The sequence below is a fragment of the Populus nigra genome, chromosome 7 (genome assembly GCF_951802175.1).
Source record: "Populus nigra chromosome 7, ddPopNigr1.1, whole genome shotgun sequence".
NCBI classification, from domain to species: domain Eukaryota; kingdom Viridiplantae; phylum Streptophyta; class Magnoliopsida; order Malpighiales; family Salicaceae; genus Populus; species Populus nigra.
Window position 1 is genome coordinate 13,169,177 of NC_084858.1, and position 12,237 is coordinate 13,181,413.

At 29.0% G+C, this 12,237-nt stretch overlaps 1 protein-coding gene across 1 annotated transcript; it reads left to right on the forward strand.

The window, feature by feature from the left end:
- The first annotated feature begins 951 nt into the window (after nt 1–951).
- On the forward strand, nt 952–3,700 carry LOC133699227 (6-phosphogluconate dehydrogenase, decarboxylating 2). Its single transcript, XM_062122391.1, has 3 exons — nt 952–1,084; nt 1,188–1,243; nt 1,910–3,700. Exon 3 carries the CDS (start codon nt 1,917–1,919, stop codon nt 3,381–3,383), a length of 1,467 nt encoding a protein of 488 aa, XP_061978375.1. The 5' UTR covers nt 952–1,084; nt 1,188–1,243; nt 1,910–1,916; the 3' UTR covers nt 3,384–3,700.
- The last annotated feature ends 8,537 nt before the right edge of the window (nt 3,701–12,237 follow it).

A 12,237-nucleotide genomic window follows, 5' to 3' on the forward strand; every position in this document is an offset into this window, starting at 1 on the left:
TGATGTGGATAAGATGCAGAAATAAAAAAAAATCAGATAAAATGAAGAAAAATTGAAAAAAAAAAACATAATTCTAATCTTAAAACTAGAGTATTATATGTATATAAATATATATTTTTTATAATAAAAATATAAATTTAAAAGAACTATACATGCATCAAAGTATATATGTGTTGAATAAGATATGCATTGAGCATCCTAGACGTGTTATATGTCATATTCTATTACCCTTGTAAGTTCTAATCAACAATTTGTGTTTTTAATTAGTTTTCTAATGCGAATTGTGAATCATTTCCCATAGAAGAAATAATGGGAATAGTACCTCTAAACATAAACACTTGCCTTTAACCAATAATTCAAATTTATAAAATTCTCTTTTATTCTAAAGAATGTCTATGAATAGAAATTTAAAATTTTTAATTAGCGGCAACGAATAATTATTTAAAAAGTCATTTTAAAGATAGAAACAAGTATAAAAATAAAAAAAATAATATTTATACTCGTAAAAAATAATAAAAATATCTTTAACTAGCCATAAAATAACCTTTTCAATTCTCTCTTTTATTTTTTTTTCTTTGTATTTATCTCTCTCATGTTAAATAAGTATTGAAAATTATTTTTTGATAAAATTTCTACATCCACAAGTAACATGATTTATGTCATATGGTTGACGAAAAAATTAATTTTCTTTCCGTTATAAATTCCATTCAACCTCTTAAAAATTTAAAAATTAGGTTAAAATCCCAAGTTCTAATTTGTTTCCTTTGAAGTAAACTCAAGACATTTTTATTTTTATTTTTTTTTTAAAATGTCAACTTAAATTAATGACATTCTTCTCAATTCAAGCCTTTTCTTTCGAAATAAAAGAAACCACTCATGGGCACTTAATGATAGGTAGCCCATCAGTCACCCCTTCTAAAAATTGGGCTCATGATATGGAAAAGGTCGAAAAGCAACGGTCACCAACTCCCATTTCCTACCAACCAATTAGAGAATACTGTAGGTGGCCAAACTTGACCCGCTTATTAATTCAGACAAATGAAGAGCAGATCATCATCAAGTCTTTTTTTGTTATTTCCACCCGGTAAGCAATTGCTACTCTTATGTACCTTCCCTTCTTTCTTTCTTTTTTTTAACATTATTGTTGTCAACTATCAACTAATTTCTCTTGTCTTTTCGATTCCCAGATCTTTGATTTTCCTGGGTTTTCCTTTCCTTAATTTCTCCGGAATCCATTTCCAAGGTGCGTTTTTTTTGTTTGCTGTATGACAAAGATGGTACTTTCTTAGTATATTCTTGTCTTGTATTTTTTTTTTGCTTTAGAGATCTGAGTGGAGAATTCAAATCAGAAGGGTTTTTATAATTGTCAGGATTTAGTTTATAACAGCTCATATTATCTTCCAAGTTTGGCTTTTGATTTTTTAATGTTTCTGGGATTTATTAAGGAATTGGTGATCTGGGATTTGCAGGTCTCTGCATGATCTTGCTAGTGAATTTGGTTTTGTTGTGATCATAGTACAGTTTTTAATGATTTCTTTGATGAGCTTGGGAAATTCTTGATCAGATTATTGTTGAACAGCTTCGTTGGTTCTTATCATTTTTTTAAAGTTGATTAGTTTCAAAATAAACGGATTGATCCGTTGTTTTTTTCTAATCATGGCCTTCTGAGTAACAGCTTGAATTAAGTTTCATTTGAAAATCTTACCGTCATTTGTTTTGATCTTTAACTTTAGGCCTCGCAATATGTTCCAAAATTGAAAGGAATGTGAAAGAAATATGTTTGCTAGCATTTATTTAACAATCCAAACTCTTTATTTATTTATTTATATATTTTTTGCCAAGATTCTTGAATTGCTTTTAGCGTTTCACAAACTTTTGGAATTTATCTCATTAGAGATCGTATTGTCAGGCTACCTATGGCTGCTCCCACAAAGCCAACAAGAATAGGCCTCGCTGGTCTGGCTGTCATGGGCCAGAATCTGGCCCTTAATATTGCAGAGAAAGGCTTCCCCATTTCAGTTTATAATCGGTCTACCTCCAAAGTTGATGAGACTGTTGAGCGGGCTAAAAAAGAGGGAGATCTTCCCTTATATGGCTTCCATGATCCTGAATCTTTTGTGAAGTCAATCCAAAAGCCTCGAGTGATAATTATGCTTGTCAAGGCAGGGTCACCTGTTGATCAAACCATAAAGACTCTTTCTGCCTACTTGGAGAAGGGTGATTGTATCATTGATGGTGGAAATGAGTGGTATGAGAACACTGAGAGGAGAGAAAAGGCTATGGCTGAATTGGGCTTGCTCTACCTTGGAATGGGAGTTTCAGGTGGTGAAGAGGGTGCACGTAATGGACCTTCAATGATGCCTGGAGGTTCCTTTGAGGCTTTCAAGTACATTGAAGACATCCTTCTTAAAGTGGCAGCTCAAGTTCCTGATAGTGGCCCTTGCGTGACTTACATCGGCAAAGGCGGTTCTGGTAATTTTGTCAAGATGGTTCATAATGGAATTGAATACGGCGATATGCAGTTGATTGCTGAAGCTTATGATGTACTAAAATCAGTTGGAAAGTTGTCAAATGAAGAACTCCATAGTGTTTTTGCAGAATGGAACAAGGGTGAGCTTCTTAGCTTCTTGATTGAAATCACTGCAGATATATTTGGAATTAAAGATGATAAGGGTGAAGGATATTTGGTTGACAAGGTTTTGGACAAAACCGGCATGAAGGGTACAGGTAAATGGACTGTGCAGCAAGCTGCTGATCTATCCGTAGCAGCTCCTACAATTGCATCTTCTTTGGATGCAAGGTTCCTCAGTGGTTTGAAGGAGGAACGCGTTGAGGCTGCTAAAGTCTTCAAAGCAGGTGGTTTTGGGGATATTTTAACTGGCCAAGTGGTGGATAAGAAGCAGTTGATTGATGATGTCAGACAAGCTCTTTATGCATCCAAGATTTGTAGTTATGCACAGGGGATGAATCTGATCCGTGCAAAGAGTATTGAGAAGGGATGGGACTTGAAATTGGGAGAACTGGCTAGAATTTGGAAGGGTGGTTGTATTATCCGAGCTGTATTTCTGGACTGGATCAAGAAGGCATATGATAGGAATCCTGATCTTGCTAACCTTCTAGTGGATCCAGAGTTTGCAAAGGAAATTATTGAGCGCCAGTCTGCGTGGCGCAGGGTTGTGTGTCTTGCAATCAACTCCGGTATTAGCACTCCTGGAATGTCATCCAGTCTCGCATATTTTGACACCTACCGGAGGGGAAGGTTGCCTGCTAATTTGGTCCAAGCTCAAAGAGATTATTTTGGTGCTCATACATATGAAAGGGTTGATGTGGAAGGATCTTTCCATACTGAATGGTTCAAGATTGCCAGGCAGTTGAAGAATTAAACCTTTCCTTAGTTCTATCAAGCTTAATCAAGACTTTCAATAAGACAATAACTTCTCCCCTGGACTCTATGCTGGGTACAGCTTTCGCCACCCCTATTTCATGAGATTCATCTCGATCCATTTGAATATTTAGACACTTTTTCGTTCTTCTATAAGTTGTGGTTTTTCTTGGCGGTTCTACTGCTTTGTATTTTAGCGCCACCAGGTTCCTCATTTAAGCTTCGTGGCTGTTTTCTGGTTTGAAGAGATATGTAATGGTGCTTCTGAGGAGTAGTTTGAAATCAGATATTCGAGCAATAATCTCTCTTTCAGTGGTATTCCTTGCTTTGCTATTCTTCAGCAATTTATTTACTTTACAGTATTGCCATGCAATGGATGTTGGTTTATACTTTTCCGACTTTACATTTGAATTTATTATTTATAAGGCGGGGAAAATGTTTGAATGCTGCAACAATTACTTGATTTCATTTGTTATATAGCCAGGTAAACCCGTGCTATGCCAACTTTTCACCAAGTAACAATCTTATCTTGAAAACATGATGGTTATTTTTATTCAGAAATAGAGATGAAGATATTGATAATAAAAATAATTTTTTAAAATAAAAAATATTATTTATTTTAATATATCATAGATAAAATAAAAAAAAATGGAGGTTGGCGCGGTCGTGATTATCAAGTTTATTTTCCAAAAATCAGGAGGTTCTGTTCTGTCGGCATGAAAACGACAGTACAGTAATGGAATTCGAAGCTCGAGCATCTTTGCATTCAACCTTTTACAAAATTTAAAGTTAATGCATCGACGGTAGCTTAACTGTAGCCAGTAAAGTTTTATATTTATTTTATAAAAATTACTGGTTACAATTTCATAAATTTTAAAATCATTAAAAATTTAAATACTGATTATTTCACATCCTATAAAATTAATCAAAACATACACAACTACCTCATATTAATAATAATAAAAAACTTCATACATTGTTAGGTAAAAACCCCAAGGTCGCAGTCCAACTCCCACTTCCTACCTGCCAATCAGCTCATGGTACGGAGAATTAAAATAATATATAAATTCAGACAAATGAAAAGCTCCAACATCAAGTCTTACGTTTCTGACTCTTACGTGCACCTTCCCTTCTTTCTTTTTCTTTAATATTGTTTATGTCAGCTATCTACTAATTTCTCGTCTCTTCTTCCATTCCCAGATCTTTGGTTTTTCAGAACCCATTTCCAAGGTTATTGTTTGACAAATATGTGACTTTTTTTTTAGTAGTTATTGTTTTTTTTTCTTTTTTTTTCTTCGGATATCTGAGTGGAGAAGAAAAATGAGAAGGGTTTTTATAATCGTCAGGATCTAGTTGATAACAACTCATGTTGATTTTTAGTTGATAACAACTCATGTTAGCCTCCAAGTTTTGGCTTTTGATTTGCCTGCGGTTTGCTAGAAGTTAATTTTTGATATTTGATAATGTAATAGAAAATAAGAAGGGTTTTTATAGTCGTCAGGATCTAGTTGATAACAACCCATGGTAGCCTCCAAGTTCTGGCTTTTGATTTGCCTTATTTGATAAAACATATGAGCTTTTATGTGCTATGAGCTTTATTTGATAAAACATAAAACAATTAGAATAAATATCAAATAAAATTTGGACCCTTTGAAATAATGGTTGGTAAAAAAGAAAAAGCAAATCTCTAATCAAAACCTCATTATCTTATTAATGCACTTCCTTTTTTTTGGATTGTTTTCCTAAATATTTTTTTTAAAAAAAAAGCTTATCAAAATTTTAAAAAAAAGTTACTTTTAATAAATAAAGAAAATTATTTTGATAGTGTCAATGTGTATGAATTAAAAATATAAGCACAAAATTTTTGGAGTCCAATTTGCTATCTAATTATACGTGTGTGCAGGAAACATAGAATAAAAATAGACATGCGCAGAAAACACAACTAATAAAGCTTTAAAAAAACACACAAAAAAAAATAGTAATGATGGGTTAGACAAAAAGAGCTCTAACTAATATTATAAAAACAATGTCATTATATTATTAAAAAAAAATTAAAAATAGAATAATATTTAATGGAATAAGATGCTTAACATATTCTTAATTAATTTGTTTTAGCGAAACTTAATTAAAATAGAAGAAAAAAAACATTAAAGCTTTAACAAAAACAGACTAAATGTCTAGGCCTGGTGGACCAGCAAATGACACAATGTTTGCTTTTTTTTTATTTTAAAAAAATAAATGACATTATCTACTCTTGAACTCTCAAACCTAATAAACTTATTTTTCAAACTTTTTTCACATGAAAATATATATATATATATATAAAACTCATGTAGCTCAACAAACCTATATATAACCTCTTTAATCGGTCAAAAAACTAAAAAAAAATATCCCAAATAAAAAGATTCTCGAAGGTCCTAGTATACCTGATACATCACATTGGAGGTGATGAAGGTGGAGTGGGGAGAGAGGATAAGATGTTGAACTAGAAGGTCCAAAAGCAAGAGAAAAAGATACACACATACCAACTCTTATTTTGTTCATGTAGTTATGCACTCATCTTTTCCATTTTAATAACCTATTTTTATGATTTTTTTTTATGTACAATCTCATTAAATTTCTATGATCAATAGTTTGGGATGGAATGTAGTGTGCCTATAGCCGAAACAATGTGACCCTTCCTCAATTCTTGGATTAATGCTATAGAAAAAAATATAAACATGATTCCTCTTGGGTTTATCACTTGTAGCAGCCTCCAACTACACTAGAGGATTATGACGAGGATGGTTGGAAGTGTTGTAACCAAATTTTTAACCATGTTATCTCTCCTATGAAAAAAAAATTTCAAAATCCAATTATATTTTATATTATTGATGAAAATTAATAATCTTAAACCACTGATAACTATCAAAACACTTACAACAAATGCATCTGCTCATTTATCAACAAAAGTTTTATTTTTCTTACCCTAATCTTCATTTTTTATATAAGTTTTCTCAAATAACTCCATTGATGTTGGTTCTTGACCCAATTGTTTTTCCTACAAGTAAATAGTTTATTGGAAGTCTCATTAATAAGCTCATAATTAAAAATTCAAGAGATATATAAAATATATCACAATAAAATCTTACTATGCACTTTTGCATGGTGAGTAAATGGAATCACTCTTCCGGTGTGCTTGCTTATCAAACCATAAGGTTTTTTTATTTTGATGTTGTTTATTCGATCTTGAGCGCTTTGTAAGACTATATAATTCCACAAATTCAAGATTTATTGCTCAATTATTGTATGTGACATAGTTCAGTTTATACCTTTTTCACATCTTTATATCATTCAAATTGGCCTTTTTCATTGCTTTGGTATACGAAACGTACAAAAAATCATGCAACATGATGCAATCAATAGTTAACTCAAATATGATTTAAATTTATTATATAAAAATTAGATAAGAAAATAAAAGAAAATAGGTTTAGAATAATATAACATTAACATAACACCTAACTATAAAAACATAATAAATATTATTTTTTTAAACTTACCTAGTTGTACCGTGGTTTTTCCCTACTCTCTTCACAAATGCCTCCTGTTCCACCAAAGTTTTTTTAAATTAATTTCATACATGAATTAGTTTTCATAATTTAAAAACTAGTTACTTCAATTTGAGATTATTCATTTAACCTTAAACTTTCTCCACCAAATATCTATAATATACGTCTTTTCAAGATAGTCATCAAGCTGACTTCATTGAAATAATAGTTCTTCCAATGATCACTCCATCGCAGATGTTATAAAACGAGCAACTTTAACATTGATAAACATGAAAGTCAATTTATAAAAGCCATTTTCATATAATTATAAAACTTAAAATAACTCAATAAAAATAATTAACTTCATCAGACAAAACATTTACATTAAGAGATCACCCTTCTATTATGCTATCAATTTGCTTGTGACGGGCTCTATCAATGAAATGATGCTCATTATGTCATTAATGATTAAGCTTTAGTCGATAACTTCTACACTAGATATCTCTTCATAATCCTACTATATATTCACAACACGATCACTAACACTGCTACTTGATAAAGTAGGAACGCTTTTATTGGACTTGAACTTTTTTTCTCTCTTGAAAACATGGTACATAAAAGAAATCAATAAACATAAATTAAAAAAATATACAACAAAATTATCTAAAAAATATAAATATAATAAATTCTACTATTTATTAAAAATGAATCATAATTAGCCTACACAAACCAACCAAAAACTTAATAACCCATCATTTATTTAATTCCAGAGTGACTCAATTCTTCCCATTTAGACAAATATAATTCTTAATCCAATAACTATTAAACACTTTATAAGTTGAAATATACTTAATCTTTAATTGTTATCAATTCCACACAATATCAATTTTTCCCAAATTTTTAAGTGAACCATAAAATTGAAAAAACAAATTGATTCCCAACTAAATATCCATTATTTATTCAATTGAAGAACAAAAAAATAAATTAATATCCTAATTATTATCAACTACATATTAAGTTAATTTTTCCTAGATTTTAAACAAAACCCTTAATTAACTAAAATTATTTGGGATCCAACTAATTATCCATCATTTCTTCAATTCAAATTTATTCAACTTAAATTAATGCCTATAATTATTATCAATTCCACACAAAATTAGTTTTCCTCAAATTTTCAACTTAACCATAAAATTGACAAAATAATAATAATAATAATTGGTAGCCAATTACCCATCATTTATTTAATTCTAATACATTTAAGTTACAAAATCACGTTCAATTTTATCAATTGACAAATTAAATCCATTTTACCCAAATCCTAAAATGCATTAATACAAACAAAATATCATTATAAAAAAAATTAAAACACTTAAATATACAAATAAATTATAAATACTACAAGCAAATTTCAATATATTAAAATAAAACATAAATGGATAGGTTTGCTTACATGGTGGAATAAAGCTTGACAAGAAAAGAAACCAAGGAAGGGAAGCTTAGGCCTTTAAAGAGATGTTTTGTTGACGTCAGCAAGTTGTGGTGGCTAGATTTCTGAAGCTTATAGAGATGGCTATTAGTTGAGTTTTAGGGAGAGAAAGAAAGAGGGATTGAGTGATTGTTTTGAAAGAACAAGAGGAAAATGTGTTGTACAGAGTCACTGTCAAGTTTTAATTTCTCTTAAAATCACCGTTGGGATTTACATCTATATTTATGTCGATGATTTGACACGTTTGCAATGATGATGATATTTTTTTGAATATTTTTATTCCATCATCATTTATGTCTGAAATTACTAACAAAAATTTTCCATTGCATTTTTCATCAGTAAAACATGACATAATATTTTTTGTGTTTCTGTTATTTTTTTTAATTTTCTAGCAGTGAAATTAACATGAATGATTCATTATTTTGTTGTTAATCATGCTCTTTTGAGTGTTAACTTTTATTTGAAGATCTTATTGTCATTATGTTTCAATCTTTAACTTTAGACCTCATAATATGTTCCAAAATTGAAACAATATTGAAAGAAATGTGAAGGCAATATATTTGCTAGCCTTTATTCAAGAATCCATACACTCTATTTATTTGTTTTTTCATGAGCTAACTTACTTGCACTACACTATATGTTAGATCAAAAATTATTTTTTAACATAAAAAAAACAATTTGAAAGTGTCGTACCCTCAACTTGCTTTGTAGCTTGGATTTTTTTTCATTAATTTTATCCGAACAACTAATTCTTGTTACTAATAATAAATGGTTTCCATTTTTATATGAAATTGATACAAATACATCTAATTCATATAAAATATAAAAGGAAGAAAATTCAAGATAAATCAAACTAAACTTTTCAAATTATCATGCAACCAAAAAAATATAAAAAGATTAATCACTATTTATAAAACAAAGCTGATTCAATTTCTTTAAAAAAGAAATGACATAAATCAATATTTAAATATAAATAACTAATGAAAAAAAGATTAAAAAAAATACAAAAAAAATACAAAAAAGCCAGATGTTGATGGGCTATGTCCACACACTTGGCATTAATTAAAAGCTCATGCCTGCACTTTTTTTTCCTCGTTACCCTCTCCTATAATTTTTTTTTTTTTAAGGAGGGTGATAGGTTATTTGCAATGATAAGTTGTCTGTTGCTAACTAGTAACTAGTCTTTTTCTAGTCACCTTTAATGATTGGAAAATCAAGAGTCCATGTTTTTCAATCCCTTAAACTCAATTTTCTTTTTGTTTTTACCTAATAACATCCTCGTAACATAATATAAACCTAAAAAAATCATTTAATAAAAAACACTTCAAAATCACTCTAAAAAAATAAAAATCAACCATATAAAAAAATCAAATGAAACTTGATCTATTTTTTCCATCATGTTTAAGAGGAAAAAACCACCTTTTTGGCATTTCTTTCGAGAAGAGGAATCCATTGACATAAATATCCTCATTTTTAATGGCTAAAATTTGAATAACCAACAACTTTCACTTTCTTTCACTATATTTTTAGCGAGTTTCTCTCTCATATCTCAAACTGAGGAACTAAAAAAGGGAATAATATGAACTATTAGATCAAAATAAAAATTTTAAAAACCTTGAGACTAGCTATGTATTTTTTGCTTGTTTTACATTTTCATCCTCTCTTTTAATTTTTGTTTGTTTTACATTTTCATCCTCTCTCTTTTGAGACTAGCCATGTATTTTTTTGCTTGTTTTACATTTTCATCCTCTCTCTTTTATTTTTTTTCCTTTCCACTACAATTTAAAATTTTATTTCAAATAATTATGTCATAAAAGAATTAAATGCAAAAAGAAAAAAAATTTAAAAAAAATGAAAAAAAAGCTGGTTATCAATGTAAAAAGATCTTTTGCTCGTGATATGCTGAAGATTTGTTCATTTTTTTAATAATGTAAAAAAAATCCAAGTGTTGCTAATGTTTTTCTTGTAGAAAAAAAAATTAAACCTTATGAAAGTTGACCCAAAATAACTCAGTTGGGTTAACAGATCCAAAGACAACTCAAACAACTAATAAAAATGTAATTTAACTACAAAAATTCAAGACGATTATTTAAAAAAATATATTAAGATGACAACATATTGGATTGAGTTGGGTTAACCCAAGTTAACCTGTAAAGCTTACGAACCAAGTCACAAGATCATGATAACCCCACCCATATAAAACAAATAGAAATTAAGTTATGAAGCTCAATTTCAAATTAATCTAATATTAAAGGATAAAATTAAAAATATATCAATTAAAAAAAAGAAAAAAATGATCTGAGTCAACATGGGTTAACCTACAAAGCCCATGACCCCCAATGTTGAAGGCTAGAAATTAAAAAAAAAAAAAACAACTAATTAAGAAAATAAATCAACCTAGTTAGTATGTCAAACTTGCAACACGGGTCATGAGTTTGGAATAACCATTTAAAAAGCAAACCACAAAAGAATAATGGACAGTAAAAGGCAAAAAAAAACATAGATTGAAAAACAAATCAAAGAAAAAAACACTATTATAATGAATAGTATTTTTATGATGTGGAGCATAGTAAAAGCAACTTTTCTTTTAGTGTTTTACTAGCTATTTGACTCATATTTTGTCACAGATCAGATTATTTTTTTAAGTAAAAATAGAATATGCAGGCTTTTCCAACGTGTTTTTAGATATAAAAAAAATTCTCAATCATAAATCCAAATAGTTATAGATGCATTTAATTAAATAAATCAATATTTGATCAAGATATAATTAAAACTAAGATATTTGATCTCGCAATATGAGTCATGCACTCAGTTGTATTTAATAACTTTGATTCTTAAAATAATTTTTTTATTTTTCCAAATGATTATTCATGCCAATAAAATGTAAAAAAAGGTTATTAATGAAAGTGAATTGAATAAAAATATGAAACCCAACTATTAAACAACTCAATATTGAATGGTGAAACTATAAGAAAATCAATAAAATAAAAAGAAGATCTAGGTCAATATGGGTTTACCTGCTAACTCGACAACCATGGCCACAAGATTGGGATAACACCAGAGAAATGAAAGTGAAAAAAAAGTACAAAGATTTATTTCAAAAAAATTAAATGTTGAAGGATGAAATTGAAAAAAAAATCTATTTAAAAAAAGACTAAAATCAACCTGTCTTAACATTCAAAACTAATGACTGTGGTCATGAGGCTAAGACTGACCATATAGAATGCAAACAAAAAAATAAAGCAAACATCTCAATAAAAAAATGTTGAGTGATGAAACTTAAAAATATTATTTTAAAAATAAAAAAATAAAAAAATAATATTCGAATCAACCCGAGTTAACGCACCAACCTCGAGATGATGGATATAAGATTGAGATAACCTTACAGAAAGGAAAGTGAAGAAAAAAAGACCAATACATAAAAATTAAATGTTGAAGAATAAAATTTAAAATAAATCAATTTTATAAAACGACCTTAAAAAGACAAAGTCAACCCGTGTTAAGTTTTAAAACTCGTTACACGAGGCCAGTACTAACCCTATAGAAGAAAAAAAAAACAATTCTTAATAAAAAAAAATTGAGGGATGAAATTGGAAAATATACAATAAAAAGGATACAAAAAATAGCAATAAAAAGAATAAGAACCAAACTCAATATAAAAATAAATTAAATTTAAATTTTGTGGGATGAAATTGAAAAACAATTCAATTAGTAAAATGGTTAAAAAATAAAAAGAATGAGGATGAAGTTTGATATAAAATCAAATTAAAACAAATGATGAGAGGGAGAATTGAAGAAGAAAAATCAATAAAAATAAAATAAAAAATAAAACAAACAACAAT

Bases quoted from the DNA above. Each gene is read 5' to 3' on its own strand.
- LOC133699227 (XM_062122391.1), top strand. From the start codon at position 1,917: ATGGCTGCTCCCACAAAGCCAACAAGAATAGGCCTCGCTGGTCTGGCT.